This window comes from Aphelocoma coerulescens, chromosome 1A (genome assembly GCF_041296385.1).
Source record: "Aphelocoma coerulescens isolate FSJ_1873_10779 chromosome 1A, UR_Acoe_1.0, whole genome shotgun sequence".
Lineage (NCBI taxonomy): Eukaryota > Metazoa > Chordata > Aves > Passeriformes > Corvidae > Aphelocoma > Aphelocoma coerulescens.
The window spans coordinates 68,889,770-68,905,900 of record NC_091014.1 but is presented as its reverse complement, the minus strand read 5'-3'; the positions used below and the strand labels follow the sequence as shown (position 1 = coordinate 68,905,900).

The 16,131-nt window shown below is 43.8% G+C and overlaps 1 protein-coding gene across 1 annotated transcript; it reads left to right on the top strand.

Annotated features, from left to right (window-relative positions):
• Positions 1 to 283: 283 nt before the first annotated feature.
• On the top strand, positions 284 to 14,791 carry KLHL42 (kelch like family member 42). Its single transcript, XM_069003419.1, has 3 exons — positions 284 to 1,203; positions 7,579 to 7,772; positions 11,540 to 14,791. The coding sequence occupies exons 1-3, from the start codon at positions 284 to 286 to the stop codon at positions 11,989 to 11,991; spliced, it is 1,566 nt and encodes a 521-aa protein (XP_068859520.1). The 3' UTR covers positions 11,992 to 14,791.
• The last annotated feature ends 1,340 nt before the right edge of the window (positions 14,792 to 16,131 follow it).

The following is a 16,131-nucleotide window of genomic DNA, read 5'->3' as shown; positions in this document are numbered from 1 at the left end:
CTGGCTGGGCCCGGGGGATGCCCTGACGGCCCCCCCGGCGGGCAGAGCCGGAGCGCTCAACATTGCCTTTTTCGGGCTTTTTTTCTCTTTCCTCCCTGTGTGCGGTTGTTTTTTTTTTTTTTCTTCCCCTTGTCACTCCTTGCAGGGCCGGAGCGGCGGCAGCGCCTCCCCGCACCCCGGGGCCGCTCCGCCCATCCCATCCCGGCCCGGCCCGGCCCGGCCCGTCCCGGCCGGCGGAGGAGGAGCCGGCGCGGCGGCTGCGGCCTCAGGCCCGCGGTGAGCGATGTCCCTGGCGGAGCGGCGGCGGCGGCGGCAGGAGGAGGAGGAAGAGGAGGGGGAAGGGGAAGCAGGGGATGGGGCCGGTGCCGGAGAAGAGGTGGTGCAGATCCGGCTGGGGGACAAGTGCTACCCGGTGTGCAAGAGGAAGCTGATCGAGCAGAGCGACTATTTCCGAGCGCTCTACCGCTCGGGAATGCGGGAGGCAGGGCAGGGCCAGGAGGAGCAGCTGCTGCGCGGGGGGCTGAGCGCCCTGGGGCTGGAGCTGGTGCTGGACTTCATCAACACGTCCTGCCTGGCCAGGCTGGAGCAGGAGGAGGGCGGCGAGGAGGAGCCCCCGCTGCTGGAGGAGCTGGTGGAGGCCGCGTCCTACCTGCAGGTCACGCCCCTGCTGCGCCTGCTGCTGTCCCAGGTGCGTCTGGGCAACTGCTTCGAGCTGCACCGCCTGGCGCAGGTGTACGGCCTGCAGGACCTGCACGACGCCTGCCTGGACTTCATGGCCGCGCACTACCACCAGGTGCTGCGCAGGCCCGACGCCCGCCCGCACCTCCTGCTGCCCCCGGCGCTGCAGCAGCAGCTGCGCGAGCGCCGCATGAGGGGCACGGCCAGCCTGGTGCTGCTCGGGGACTTCATGGGCGCCTGTCCGCCGGGGCTGCCCGCCGGCTGTCACCCCGCCGGCTGCCACCCCGCCGGGGACGCGCCCTGGGCCATGCTCAGGTACGACGAGGAGGCGCGGCGGTGGCTGCCGCTGGCCAACAACCTGCCCGCGGACCTGCTGAGCGTCCGCGGCTACGGCTCGGCCATGCTGGACAATTACCTGTTCATCGTCGGCGGCTACCGTATCACGAGCCAGGAGATCTCGGCCGCGCACTGTTACAACCCGTGCCTGAACGAGTGGAGCCAGCTGGCCTCGATGAACCAGAAGAGGTAACCCCTGCGCCCTGGGATGCTCGTGTGTCCCTGTCTGGTGTTGAGATAGGTCCTGTTGAGTCACATGGCACTGGCTCAGCCTTAGGGATACGATACAGACCTGTCTGTGCTCTGAACCGCCAAACAAACCCGATGAGACAATTCCTTTCCTGCTTTCGTTGTGGTATATTGTAACTCCAGTAAAGGAAGTGACAAGTTTTCCTGCTCTTAGTGGGGATATACAAGCTCTACCAGGAGCTGGAGATGGCAAAAAAAAAAAATAATAATTGGAGCAGTAATCCAGTGGTTTATATTTCCATAAAAATGCAAATGTTTTGTAGGCCTGCACTTCAGTGAAATAGCAGAAAAATGTCAGGAAGATGGTGAGAAATTTCTCACTTTATGTGAATATTTGGATCTGGGAATCATTCATTGTTTGGACAATTTGTCTTTTTTACCTTTATCCTTTTGAACTGTTCATTACACGTTGATGTTTTAGTTGGTATTCAGAAACACTTGTGTAATTTGTACTTGAAAGAGTAATAGAGACCTAGCCCTGAGGAGGACCCAAGAAGAGAGGCCTTCTCCCTGGCCAAGGTTGTGGCTGCTCTACCTTAACCACACTTTGGAGTTATAAAAACAAAGGCTTTCATTTCACTGAAACAAACTGGCTTTGTTTCCAACATGAACTTCCTCTTTGTTTCCATTTTAATAAAATTGTTCTAAATTTTATCTTTTCTCTCTGAAAAAGTATGGAGCCAAAATTCACTCTAGAATGGAAATTGTTTTCTCTATCCAGTGAACTGAAAGAGCATGCAGAGACCCAAACCATTGGCATAAATGCTTTGTATCTGGGTAGTCAAAGTGCAGTCTCTCTTCCTGTCTCCATTTAGCTTTTGCCACCTAAACCCACTCAAAACAGGGATTCGACCTAAAATTAAGTCTTTCCTATTTCACCTTTTTTTTTCCCCCACTTCTTGTGTTGTTGAGAGAATTTTACTAAAATAATCACCTCCGTAATCAGTCATCACAACTGGTCAGGAACCGTTTTTTCAGTGTTTCTGACTGCTTGGAACAGTGTTGGGAAAAGTTTCATCTGTAAAATGAGTGTTTGGCTTTTAAACACTGAAAACACCCTTTGTTACAGACCTGTTTTTTAGAAGCTGAGCCTGTATCAGAGTTCCTTGAGGTGCCTGGGGACCTGAGATGTTTTAGCTGGCTTCATTCTACAGCAGGACCTGTGTGAAAGGGGTTGGGAGCACTCGGCCTCGCTAGAAAAGGAGGATGGGATCAGCCCATGCAGCATCTCCTATGGAAATTAACTTCCCCACAGAAGTCCCATGCTGACCAAGTCACAAGGTTCTGTTTGTGTGATGTGTATAGCAAAAGAGCTGTTACTATGTCTGGTGACTCTGCAACTTGGGTTTTTAAAAAATACCTTTTCAAGGCCGTTTTTGCACCTTGCAGTTTGTGTATTCAAACTCTAGATCACCCTTTTTTCCTCCACCCTCGCCCCTTTTTTTTTTTTTTTTTTGCTAGGATCTATAATCATTATACTTGAAATATGCACATGGATGTTTTCTCATAACATTACTGTTTTCAATGGGATTGCCAAGCTAACTTAATCTTCAAACCCATCACAGGTGACAGCAAGGTGTTCCTTTGAATGGAATTTCACATTGGCCATTCACTGCAGAAAAGCAGCATGCAAATGGATATTTTTGGAATAATCTCTAGTCTTATATTCCATGGTGCTTATTGCAGGCCAAAAAGTACCCAGAATTACACCTGCAAAGTAGCAGGGAGGATGTTGCTCCCTGAGTAACTGGGGGAGCTTTTTTCATGGAAGCTCATCTGACCCCTTCACAAAACGCGTTTCTGATTTTATGAGCTTCATGAAGTCTCAGCTCTGCAGTTGTTAATTGTTATTTTTTCTATATGACAAAACATTTCAGCTCCCTGATGACCTGCTTGGTGTTTTGTGGCGGGGAGGGATGGCTTATGCCCTAGGAGCCGAGAGCAGGGTCATTTTTAACATGAGGGGTTTGCGTGCTACACGACCAGTGCCAATGCCTGTCTGCAACACATCTGTGCTGCAATTAGAGCTGCAGTTTGCTTGGCATTGTATTTTTAGTTTGTTATGCTGTAGTAAAATAAGCAGGGTGGTTGCCCAGCCTTCTGTTTAGGAATTACAGCCATGTGACTGTCTGGCAAATGAATTTATGCCAGCTGATATAATTACATCCCGTGGATGAAATTGGACATACCTTCAGGGAGGGCTCTAGTTTCCATTGAAGTTGGTTTGACTTCAGACAGCAGAGGATCTGGATTTGTCCTGCATGAGCGACTGCATGTGTTGGCCTCGAGGGAAGGTTGAGGAGTTATGGATGTAATTGTGCTGCCCTTCTGTTCATATGAGAGTTTTCTGCCCTAAACAAACCTTTTAAGTTCTACAGTGTTTTTATTGTGAATTATTTCCATTGTCATAATAGAGAATCCCAGGATGCTGGGATTCTCTACACATGCTTAGATGAAACAGTCCTAACCTACTTCTGAGTAGAAGACAAAAGCCACCTGAATATTTAGCAGCCATTCTGGTTTGGGTCATCACTGTTGGCTTTCTTTCTAGGTGTACAGTTCTTATTACTTTAATTTCAAACTTGTTCACAATAGGCAACTCCTGTATGTTGTTCTTGTGATGCCCCCAGGAGCCCGAGAAAGTGTTATTCCCAATTTATGCATACACAAGGGAGATAAAATCATTGGCTCACAAAGGAAGCCCGTGACTGAGCATGGAATTTCTCATCGTCTGAGTGCTAAATCCAGTGCTGGTCACAAATAGTCCACATCAGATCACAGTTTCTAGACCTTTTCATTCTAGAGGTGTTTCTGTACTTGGAATTCTCCAGAGAATGACCTGAACTTTTTAATGGAAGCAGCTCCATGTAAGTGTTGCCCGAGACCACTTGTGGTCTTTGGGGTCAAGAAGGTAACAAAGTGCATAGGGGACTGTTGCAGTAATGTCTTTGAATACCTTTCCAAACCTTTTTTTTTTTTTTTTTTTTTTAAGTGAACAGTGTCTGTTGAAATTTGCTATTTAAAAATAATATAGGATTTCTATTGCATGTGCCAGTTAGAGCTGTATATTCCACTTCTATTTTCCTTCTGAAGCTTCCTACTCATGGCAGGTAAATCTTCCAGGCTTGGAAGACCATAGTAGGACCCTGGCTGGAGTTAGGCACATGCACATGGAACGTGATTTTTGTGGGCAGTCTGAGCCTGAACTGCCGCCACTCTGAGGACTCCTACAGGAATATAGGAGATGATGCTTCTAGAGAGTGCTACTTGTTTAGGAGACCTTCTCTTTCCTCATTATTTACTTTTTTTTAAAATTCACTCAAAGTTCTTCTGTGCTGGTGAAAAATAGACTTCAGAAATTTTTCAGTTAGAGCTATCCATACCTTATTTATCACAAATGTATCACACACATCCAAAGCCAAATGCTGGATGCAGGGTACTCTGCAGACTCATATAAGAAATATAAAAAAGGAAAAAAGAAGTAACTCATTGAAAATATGTAAAACACTTTGGAATTGCTTTGTAACTGTGCTTTCATGATTCCTTGTCTCTCTTGTAAGTGCTTTAACTCTAGTATAAAGGAGTCACCTGATTTTTGAGAAGTTTTAAGGTTAAATTGATCATTTGGCAGGAAGAAGCAATGCTGGTTAATCCAAGGCTCAGGTTCTGCAGCAGGACCAAGGCTAACAAATACACATATAATTTGCTCTTGAAATCCTCCAGCAATGTAGATTCCAGCCTGCCTTGGAATCCTCCTCCCAGGTGTCTTGTTCCCATGTTTAGCCACCCCTCTGATCAGAAAGTCCTCTCCAGTATCTGGGCTAACTCTTTTTTGTTGTACACTAAGTGAGATTGTCAGTGAACAAAAGCCACGTGTGCTGGTCCTTTACAGCCACTGCCCCCATGGCCTCCTGCAGATACACCTAACACAATCCAGAGCCATGGGGGGGGGTTTAGGAAGCTGTGGAGTGTTGTCTTGTGTGCAGAAAGCCGCTCTGACCTCCAGCTCCTCTGCATTCCTGCGTTACATTTTCCTTCCTTTCTGCACGTAGTGCTTTGCACTTTATTGAGCGAAGAAACAGATTTTGAGCAATGGTAAAACCCCACGGCTCCCACTCGCTGGTGTTCCTGGGGTTCTGTTCAGAGTGAATGGCAGCAGCAGGAGGCAGCTCATACCTTGGCTTGTCCCAGCAAGAGGGGACCCACTAGGCCTGGTTTTTGGAAAGTACATCTTGATCCCTCGTGTTTCGGCAAGTCGCAGGTGTGAGTGGAGTTCCGTCGTGGTTGAATCTGACAGATTCGGCCCTGCTGTTCCCAGGCTGTAGTCCATGGAACAGTTGTTGGTTGTGGAGAGCTGGCTCCCTGCTCAGTGTTTGCTTTCCTTGGTTTCAGCTGCTCCAATGCATTAAAAGAGTGTAAAAATGACCTAAATATTTCCTAATGTTCACTCTTTGTAAAGACACCTGCTATTACTGGCATGGAGAGGTGAATGGTAGAAGTTTTTCATAACATGTTGAGCCATTGTCCAAACTTTCATATAAAGTGTGCTGATGGATATTTGCAGCTACTTTTGAGTAAAATGAACCTTATTGTTAATGAATTCCATAAATTTGAGATACCTCCACTCCATTTTAATGAGTGTTTGGAAGTGATTAAATGACTGATACAAAGGTTTTTGGCCTCCTTTTAGAATATTTAAAGCTGGAAGTTGTGTTTCAATAGATAATTTTCCCTGTGGATTTGCCCCTTTGTTAATTTGTGGAATTTTTTTTCTATCCTTACTTTTACAACAGGTATATTCCTTTGAAAATCATAGTTTTTTGCAAGTAGTTATCCTCATTTCATACCTGCTATTGATTGCTATGGTATTCTGAATTCTCTAAAATGGAAAGCATAATTGCTATTGAGGGAATATGAACAGACTGACCTAATCATAAATGTCAGGGGAAAAAAAGTGCATAAAAAGCAATTAATTCCTTCAAAGGAGCATTTTGGTTTCCAAAGCTGCATCAGGATGACAAGAACAAAGTGATTCCATCTGGAACCAAATCCTTTTTCCAAATACATTTAATAAAAAGAAGTTGCAGGGAAGTCTGCTGCTAGGCAGGGTTCATTTTGTCCAGACAAAACCCTGCAAAAGTACTTAGCAGTAAGTTTTGAATGTTGGATTCCCACAGGGTGGAACTCCCTTTGCTGCCCAGCAGGCCAGTGCAGGTCTGAAACATCATTTCAGTTTTACAGACACAACACAGTTCCCTTTTTGGCTTTGTGCTGAGCTGGTGCACTCCAGGGACTGCCACACATCCAGTTAATTGGGATACTCATGGTAAAATCTCAATTGGCTCAGCAGAAGAGAAGGAACAACCTTTCTAGGCAGTGAGGCTGTTCCTGGGGAGAGGAAAACTCATCCTTTATTAGACCAGCTTCCCTAGCTGGAAGGAAGAGCTTGAGCATCCAAGAGTTCTGTCTTCACATCCTCCAGTTTCTTCCTCCAGACCTGCACCTTTAATACCCTTGGACCATTTGTTTGTGTCTGTGTTACCTTCAGGGTGTGAGATAGGAGACCTCGTGCTTCAGGAATTAGGAAGTTGCCCTTTGCCATGCGTGAATTTTGAGAGCATAATGGAACAGACTAAGAAATAAATGACCAGTTTGGAGGGCATTACTCACAGAGTGCAATGTAATTTTTGTTCAGCTATGAGTAGAACATAATTTACAGATAGATCTTGCTTCAGAGGATGTATTTAGTGATTTATTGCTGAACAGGGTACAGAAGATTCTCTCTTCTTTCTTTGCAGAACAGGATTCAATGTGTTCCACTTTAAATTGCTTTTTTATTAGGGTTATTAAAGAGATTCCATAATGCAGCCTAAAACAAGTATGCATTCGTAGGCATCCATCAAGTCTTGTTTGAAATTTCTGCGATTTTAACTGAAATTATATCCTTGACTGTGTGTCCATGTAATGCATTTTTCTCTACCAATGGCACATTACTAAAAGCCTAATAAAAACGAGCTGTCTACTGAGCACATTGGTTAAACTGAACATTCAGAGCTGAACTGGCACAGATACAGAACAAAATATTCCTCAGCCTCTGCAGCATCATCAACAACATCCAAAATGTCACTGGGTACTGTCCTGAGTAATTCCAATGTAGTTACAGCATTTTGGCCTTGCACAGAAGAGTTCAGATGCTGAAGTGATGGTGCAAACTGTGAGTGGTGATGCGTGTGTCAGAGCCTGGGTAGGAAGAGCTTTCCTCTGTATTTCTGTACGTGATGCAACTCATTTCTGTGCTGCAATCTGTTCTTTCAGATCCAACTTCAAGCTCCTGGCTGTCAGTGGAAAGCTCTATGCCATCGGTGGCCAGTCCCTTTCCAACGTGGAGTGCTACAACCCAGAAAATGACTGGTGGAATTTCGTGGCGTCCATGCCAAACCCTCTTGCGGAATTCTCAGCTTGTGAATGCAAGGGCAAGATCTATGTTATTGGAGGATACACTGCACGAGGTAACAAGTTTGCTGTTATGTCTTGTTGCTTTTTACCTGATTGTTTCCAAGGCCCAGATAATTTTCTCTTGTTTTTCAGGAAAGCTTTTGAACTTACGTAGAAGGCTGCGTAATGCTCATTAAAAGACATAGAAATAAATGGCTGCTAGAAAATAATTGACAAACGAAACAAAACAAAACAAAATAGCTCTGTCAGGGAAGAATCAGGTATTTGTATTTTTTTTCAGAGCCTGTGTGGACCTGGGGCTCTGTTATTTGGAGAGAACAAACTAATGGGTACTTCAGCACCCAGTTTAGCTGCTACCCCTTCTCTTAGATTTTGATCACATAGTAAATAGAGGTCTCAACAGATATACTTTGTTTACTTTCTAAATACCTGGTTTAGACTGTCAGAAGGAAAAATGCCTAGAAAATATCTGCCTGCGTTAGTATTTCTCATGTATTAATAGATGTCATGGTCTTTTCACTACAGTATTTAAGTGCTTTCACAGGCAAATTCAACCTATACCTTAATAACCTAATAGAATAATCAAAAGCTGAAGCAAGAACCAACACTTTTAGCTTATTTAATTTCTATACCACATTTTCTGAGGACATTGAACAGAGGGAAGGATTTGAAGTTTCATTCTTTTCTGACAATTACTTTTCTTTTATCCAGTGAGCAAACAAGTGCTGTTAAAAAGAGCTCCCATTTGTTCATTCTTTAAGTGCATAGTGCCATTTTCTGGGAGGCAGACCATTTTCTCAGAGCTTTAGAAGTCAGTTTTTTAAACATGTCAAATGTTCAGTATTTACCAGGATTTCGTAAGTTTGAATTTGGCCTTTTCCCACTTCAGTTGACCACAGTAGTTTTAAGGGTTTTCTTTCCAAACAGAAAATGAAGTTAGAAAATAGATCAGCTTTTAAAGACAGTACTGCAAGCAAAGCTAAACTGATGTTAGAACAAGCTGTCCCTTCTAGTATCTGAGCAGATTTGAGCTCTGAACCATTTTAAAGTTTATAAAAGACACACTGCCACCCCCTGTGGTCCTTTTGGTAATGAAAACCCTCAAACACATTTTGTCCAGACCACTCTGACCCAGAGCCTTGTGGCTTCTTCTGAGAAAAATGTGCCAGTGTCTTATATTGAGAGCTGCAGTCCCAGTCCTCTGCTCATCCCCACTATGGCATCTTTTGGGGCCATTGTGCTCCCTCATGTCCAGCACTGGGACTCAGAATGTCTGGCAGGAATCACTTGTCATGCTGAGAAGTCAGATCCAAAGGGAAACATCCTGTGAGACAGGAGAACGAGGAGAAGGGGTTGAAACAGGCTGATGGGAAGTCTTGTCTCTAGAGACCGGAGTTAGCGGTTTGGCATTTTTATCTAGAGAGAGAGAAAGAAGAGGTAAGGTGAAAAACCTCTGACTTGGTTAAGAGTGCTACACCATCATGGGAGGACCAGCTTTTCTCCTACACCCTCTGCACTCTGCCAGTTCCTTTTCTGATATTTGTGGTGTTCTTTCATCAGGCTGCCTACTCCTGGTGTCATAAAGAGGAAGATTAGCACATTACTGATTCAGATCCCATTCCTTTTAAAACTCCTGCACAAGGCATGTGCAGTCAGGATTGCTGCCCTGTGTCAGGCTCCTCACTCAGTACTTGCTACCTGTGGGATCAGCTGAAGGAGTGAGTTACCTCTGGCTTCCTCCACACTCCAGGAGATTGCTGCTGCCCTCCAAACCTCTGTTGTTTCCTAGGTCTTTTCCTACAAGCCTTTTTTGATGGAAATAGGGCCATAAAACAATAGGAAGTTTTGAGCAGTAGATAACTAACACATTTAGGCTGAAATGTAACTAGCTTTACAAATTTTGTTCCATAAAACTTCGATTTATAAGATGAAATGCAAATCAGGACAACAAACACCTGTGCTTCTTATAAATAATTTCCCAAACAAGGGTCTGGAATCAGTTTTTCTGTGACATCTTGGCTTAGGACAGGTAGCAGACTTAGAAACCAGATTTGCCACGATTAACTGATGATTCTCCTTCCAAATTATGCAGGTGTCAAAGTGTTAAGGCCTAAAGATCTAAAAAACACTTAAGGTTTATTTGCTAGTTTGTTGCATTTATTAGATAAAATACGTGCAGCAATTAGTGTTATGTTATTCTTAGTAATTTTTGGTATTTCTGTATATACTTCAGTTTTGGTAGATTTTGTGGGCTATTTTTTTAATTTGTGTAGAGCTTTCTCCTGAGACTGCACTTTCCAAAAGATGGCGGGATCTGGAATTTCCCACTTCTTGAATAAAGGCCTTCTCTTGAGTTTGCAGCTCTCACTTGTGAATGTAGATCCTAACAGAAATTCCATGTCAGGCACTGTGGTGTTCATGTTTTGTATTTTGGGGGTTTTTTTGGGTTTTTTTTTGTTGTTTCAGTGGATATAAAAGACCCAGGCTGTGGACTGAGCATGTGAGGCCCACATTGCAATGGACTTCTATTTCATACACCTCCTCTCAAATAGCACATTTTCCAGGAGAAGTTTACTGCTGTAGATAGTCATAGAAACTTAATTGGGATTTCTCCCCATAATGAGTCAGAGAATGATACGTTATTTGTACAAAGGTCATCTATGTGTAGAGCTGCAGTTTCACAGAGCATTGACATGAAATAAACCAGAGTGCAAATGCTGGAGCAGCACCTCCCTGGTCACGCCACTGATGCACTTCATTCACGACAGTCCAGTTATATTTGGGGCTATTTATACCTGTGCCCTTATAGAACTCGTCAGTATGTCCCTGTCTGCTCTTCCCCTGGGAGCTCACTGGAAGTCATCATGCAGCACAGACTGGTAACATGGAGCAGATTTAATAAAAGACCTGTCTGGAGTCTGCAAACCTGTTCCTGCTTGTCACTTGAGGCTGGATTTGAGCTCAGGTCTGTCTCTGGAGACTGGAACTGAATTTACTGAGTCGTGTGCGTTCTGTGATAATTTAGTGAAACCTTGGGCACAGCCAGGGTCTTCACTGCGCCATAAGTCAGGGTGGCATGGTAACAATTTTGTGGAATAACACTATTGCCAACACAAGCATTCACTGAGCACTGAGCTGTGAATTATGGACATGATTTCAGCTTCTTTCTGAGCCTCTGCCTGATGGCAGAGCACAGAGTTCCTGGTTTTGAGATGATTTTGACAATATGTGTTTCTCTCTTTATAAGGTAGCCCTTAGGTCATCCAGGCCACTTGCTGAAATGTAACCAGCTTTACAAATTTTATTCCATAAAACTTCGATTTATAGAATGAAATGCAAAGTATCAAAGTTAAGCTTAGATGATAAATCATCATTTGACAGCCATTAATGAAGCATACTGTCTTCATGATAGTTTGATTCATCTGTGACCACTTCTGGAGAGGAGAATATTACTCCATTTCTCTTTTTGTAAAAAAATTCTTACGTATCAATCAGAGACAAAATTAAAAGCAGAAGTTAAAAGGTAGGGATTATTCTGCTAAAATGTGCATGCCCAGAAAATTTACATCATGTAATGTGCCAGAAGTAGCATAACTTTTTTCCCTTGTGCCAAGGAACAGAACATTCAAAGTTTCTAGTCAAGGGCAAAGAGCTGCAGTTGTCAGTGATCACCATTTCTCCCCTGGCTTGCCCTGCTTGTGCGCTGCAGTGTGTGAGCAACCTGCAGTAAAGGCTGGGACACTTGGTAGGGAAGAAGAATGCTCCCCCACGAGTGCCTTCTGATACAATTATGTATTTGTGAATGTCTCCTCTGTTTCAGGCAGGAACATGAGCATCCTGCAGTACTGTCCCACTTCTGATTCCTGGACCAACTTGGAGCTGTGTGACGTGCATGTCCGCAAGCAGCAGATGCTCTCTGTGGAGGAGACCATCTACCTGGTGGGGGGCTGCATCCTCGACCTTGGACCAAACCAGAGATCCAGCCCCAGCGAGGACGTGCTGACTGTGCAGTCCTACAACATTGCCACCAAAGAGTGGCTCTACCTCAATGAGAACTCATCCAAATCCGGCCTTAACTTGACTTGCACTCTCCACAACGATGGAGTCTATATCTTGAGTAGGAATATTACTCTGTCTTCCAGCTTGGAGCAGCGCCTCTTCCTGAAGTATAACATCTTTACAGACACTTGGGAGTCACTGGGGCGCTTCCCAGCCTTTGGACAAAACATTCTGATCTGTTCTATGTATTTGCCTGATGGGCGAGAAGTGTAACAGCACCAGGGTTTTCTTTTCAATTCCTTAACCATTCTTTGATGAAATATTGCTCCCTCTGAATAATTCCATTTTCAGAATGTAATGTGGTTGCATAATGCAGGCATAAAATACTGATTCTGTTCTCTAAAAAGATTTCAGAATCCAGTGTGAAGAGAAATGCTTCCAGAAACAGTTTTAAGATTTCAATTTAAAATTTTTACTGGTTTGGATTAAAATATCACCAGGTATTGTTTGCAATTTAAATGTAAAATTATTGTGTTGGCAATTGATATAGGGGTTCCAAAGGCAAAACTGATCAGTCTGGTTTTATTCTTCATTTTAGTAGACAGTGTAGAACAAAACATACACATTTTCAAAGTGGAAACAATTCAATAAAGTAAATAATTAGTATAATCAAAACCACAACAGGATTTATTTCTTTCAAAATACATTTTTTACTCAAGCAGTGTTCTGTCAAATGCACACTGTTTCAAATTGTTTGTACTATGCATTTTTATCTCTTCCACTGCAGCAACTGAGATTCTCAAAGGTGCCAGCAATTAGGGTCCCATCAAGAAGAACTTCCTCTGAATTATTTGTGGTGCAGTGCTTTGCCAGGGACTGGTAGGAATTACCTAGATGCTACAGTTGCTGATTGGAAAGTAGATGCTCCTTTAGTGGAAGTTGGCAGCATTTCTTGCTACCATTAAGACAGAGGTAAAAAGGCTCTTTATTCAAAGGGTGGAGTTTCCTAATTGTCATAAAGGTTTAAGTTCAGTTACCTTGTTGTGTTCTGTAGTACTTAAAATGGAGTTATAGAGATCAAATTGTAGTTGGCAACAAGCTGCATGCTATGAACATGTCCCTGAGCATGTGCAGTGGTGATCCTGGTGCAGGCGATCCTGCTCCAGGCACATCCTGCTCCAGGCACATCCTGGTTGCTAACACTCCTGTGGGACACCCATGGGAGGCTTGGCTCTTGTCAATGACTCCCTGACAACATCCCCCAGAGCAGGGGCACATAAGTGTTGGCTCTTTCTTGTTTCACCAGGAGAGGTTGCCTCAGGTTTGCCACCCTATGTTTTTTCTCTCTCTAAAGGGCACTATGAGGTGGGCACTGTGAGCACTCCCTTGTGAGGATTCTGGAGTGGTTACTCCAGGAGCTTCTCCCAGGTCCTGCCTCTTGCCTGAGAGCTGCAGCCATGACTGGCCCCTTTTCTCTTTGTAGCTCACAAGTGCAAAAGCATCTTCTTGAGGTGACTGCCCAGGTGTGGAATGTGTGCCCTCACAACAAGGAGAGGAAAAGCTTTGGGTCACCGTGGGAAGAGCCAGGTTAGACCTGTGCTAAACACATTGCAGGGATGCTGGTTCTGCTCCAACCATGTCTCCACATGATAAGATGAGATTTAAAGCACCTGAACACGTTCCTAATGTGTGGATATGTCTTTTTTGCTTCTTCATTAGAATTCAGGAGTCTGAATCTTCTTTTGAAGACAGGTGTCTGTTGTACAGAGGCAGAGGCAGCAATAGCTCCCTCAAGGTCCTTGTAACTCTGTGCTTTTCCATGGTTTTGAATGAGATCAGTTCTTGCTAAAGGGTTATCAGTCTTAAAGTGCCTTACCAATCACTGCTCATGCATTAATCTTGGTGTTTCCAATCACCTCTAGCAACCCAAACAGAAAATCCCAGGAAACTTCTCCAGAATGTGGGCATTTGTGTTTGAACATTTTTAGGATGAAAGCAACCATGACACAAGATATTTTGGAGGTCTAAGACTTACCTTTTGGGGTGGAACTTTTGCAGCCTGGTGGAGAATGTCATACCTCAGCCCAGTCTGGTGCCTGCCACTCAGCTCTGTATGACTTCAGTTAGCTAAGTCCATGTTGATGTGTTTTTATTTCCTTTGAAAACATTGTGCAGCTGCTGTGTTTTGACAGCAGTATCAGACCACACAATTGCTCTTCTGCATTGGTAACTTTCATAAGATGCTTCTTTCAGAAGTGTTTCAGAATAAATATAAGCAGGGTACCATTGCCTGGTGATAAATTATCTCGGTCACATTATGCTACTTGCTGTCCTAAATTTCTTTTCAGTTCCAGATTCAGTACCCTACACTCACCTATGACCAATATTGGTGGAGGAAATCACATCCAAGTTGCAGCATTCCACTTCCAAGCAAATTAACCAAGAAAACCCATCACTCCTGGGTTTGCAGTGGGGTGTATCAAATCAAGTCCTTTCAGATAAATTAATTTCTTAGTGCAGTCATAATTCCAAAAACTATGACAATATCTTCTAGGTGTGATAACTCTTTTTCAGAAGAGGCCTTTCCACACTGGGTTTTATCTTGGTTTCAACTTCCAGTGATCAAGTGACCACCTTGAAAACCTGGAAAACCTGCTCAAATGCAGAAGACAAAGATGTCTCTGACTGTAAATACAGTCAGACCCTTTTGTCAGTCCATGGTGTAAATGCCTCCTACACTGACATCTAACAGTACGGCAGTCACAAATCAAAACTGGTGTTTAATTTAGTGGTGGCATTAATTAGTGTAATTCTATAAATATACTGCATTATTACAGGCTGAAATAAAAATAAATGGTTTTTTTTAAACAAAATCCTTTACAGAAAAGTATGCAATGTGTGTGTTCCCATACCTCAGGAAAGAAACCAAACACTATAATGACTGTCTTGGACCCCGTTCATTTTCTTTGTATCAGTTTTATACTTTGTATTCACTTTTTGTATTTTGGGGCAAGAAAAGTGTCTGAGATCCACTAACAGAATAATTAAAACACTGCTTTTTAGCCAATGGAAATGTTGTTCAGTGATCCAGTGTGCTCTCCTTTCTCCGGTGGTAGGAGGAAAAAGGCCCTTAATTTTAGAAGTAGCTGAAAAGTCCTTGCAGTCTGATCAACTGGAAGTTCCTGTGTTGTCCTCATGTTGCTCCTAACTTACCATGTGGGCATGGAGAGATCATTCCAGCTCCTGGCATCTTCGTCACCAAAAGTGTCACGTGAGTAGGAATGTTCATCCTGTGGGAGCACAAGGTTTGTCTGGTATGTAGTGTTTGAAAGAGTTGCAGAGCATGGGAAGAAGTTCATTTGTCCTCAGTGCTGCAACTGCTTCCTTGGCTATTCAGACTGCTTCAGCAAGTGCTAACTACCTCCACAAGTGCTAATTACTTCAACATCTGCTAATTACCTGTATTTTGAACTGATGGCTATTACCAGCCTGTTTCTTTCCTTCTTTCTTTTTTTCTATTTGGTCACCCAACAGTCCGTAGTTCATCTAAGTTTCCTGCTCTTGGTTGTTCCCAAGTCTTTATCCAAGTTCCAATCCACTGCTTTCCTGCTGTGTCTGGGTTATCCAGTGCTTCTGTATCCACTATTTATCTTCTCTGCCTCATGGACTGATTCCCCTTGATACTGACCAGCAAAAGCCGACTATGGTAGAGGATGATCCTGAGTTCAAAGTAAGAACGAGAGTCCCCAAAGCCCTGAGGGAGGAGTAAACAGAAAACTCTGGGAGCTCAGTCCCTTCTCATAAAATGCAGAAGCATTTAAGAAGGTTGCTCACATCAAGGCTAAGAGGGAGCATAAAAGTTTCTTCCTTTCCGGGAATGGTTTGTGGTTTTCAATGTGAAATAAGAGTTGTGTGGGGCTTAACTTTAATCTCTCTGGCTGCTTTCCATGGGTTTCCCTTTCTGCCCTGTCGGCTGACCTCTCTTGAGCTTAATATCTGTGTTTTACATTCTTTGAGGATTTTGCCTTTCTACTTCAGTGTCCAGCCCATTTTGCTGAAACCATATGGTAGCAGTTTGTTGGTCTTTTCTGTGTGTTACTCTCCTTTTCACACTCATCTGTGTCTGTCTGTCATGAAATAGTTTGTAATTCAGTGTAACCATTTCGTCAATTCAGTGTAACCTTTTTATTTAGTCAATTTTGGGCTCTGGGGAGAGAAAACTACAAAGCTAAAAATGTTCAGGTTCCTTTCTTCCGCATTTCAGTGAGAAGTGATGCTGCAGGCAGTCACTTTGTGGGAATTGGTCTGTGTCAGTGACAGGATAGAGAACGGAGGGCACGGAGTGCAATGGCAACATTTAGCACACAACATGCTCGAAGCCCCCCACATGCAGAAATTACTCCTCCCTGCCAT

Excerpts from the sequence above, each read along its gene's own strand:
- KLHL42 (XM_069003419.1), top strand. The coding sequence starts at position 284 with ATGTCCCTGGCGGAGCGGCGGCGGCGGCGGCAGGAGGAGGAGGAAGAG. Across the intron at positions 1,204-7,578 it reads GCCTCGATGAACCAGAAGAG|ATCCAACTTCAAGCTCCTGG; the intron begins GTAACCCCTGCG and ends CTGTTCTTTCAG. Across the intron at positions 7,773-11,539 it reads TGGAGGATACACTGCACGAG|GCAGGAACATGAGCATCCTG; the intron begins GTAACAAGTTTG and ends CCTCTGTTTCAG.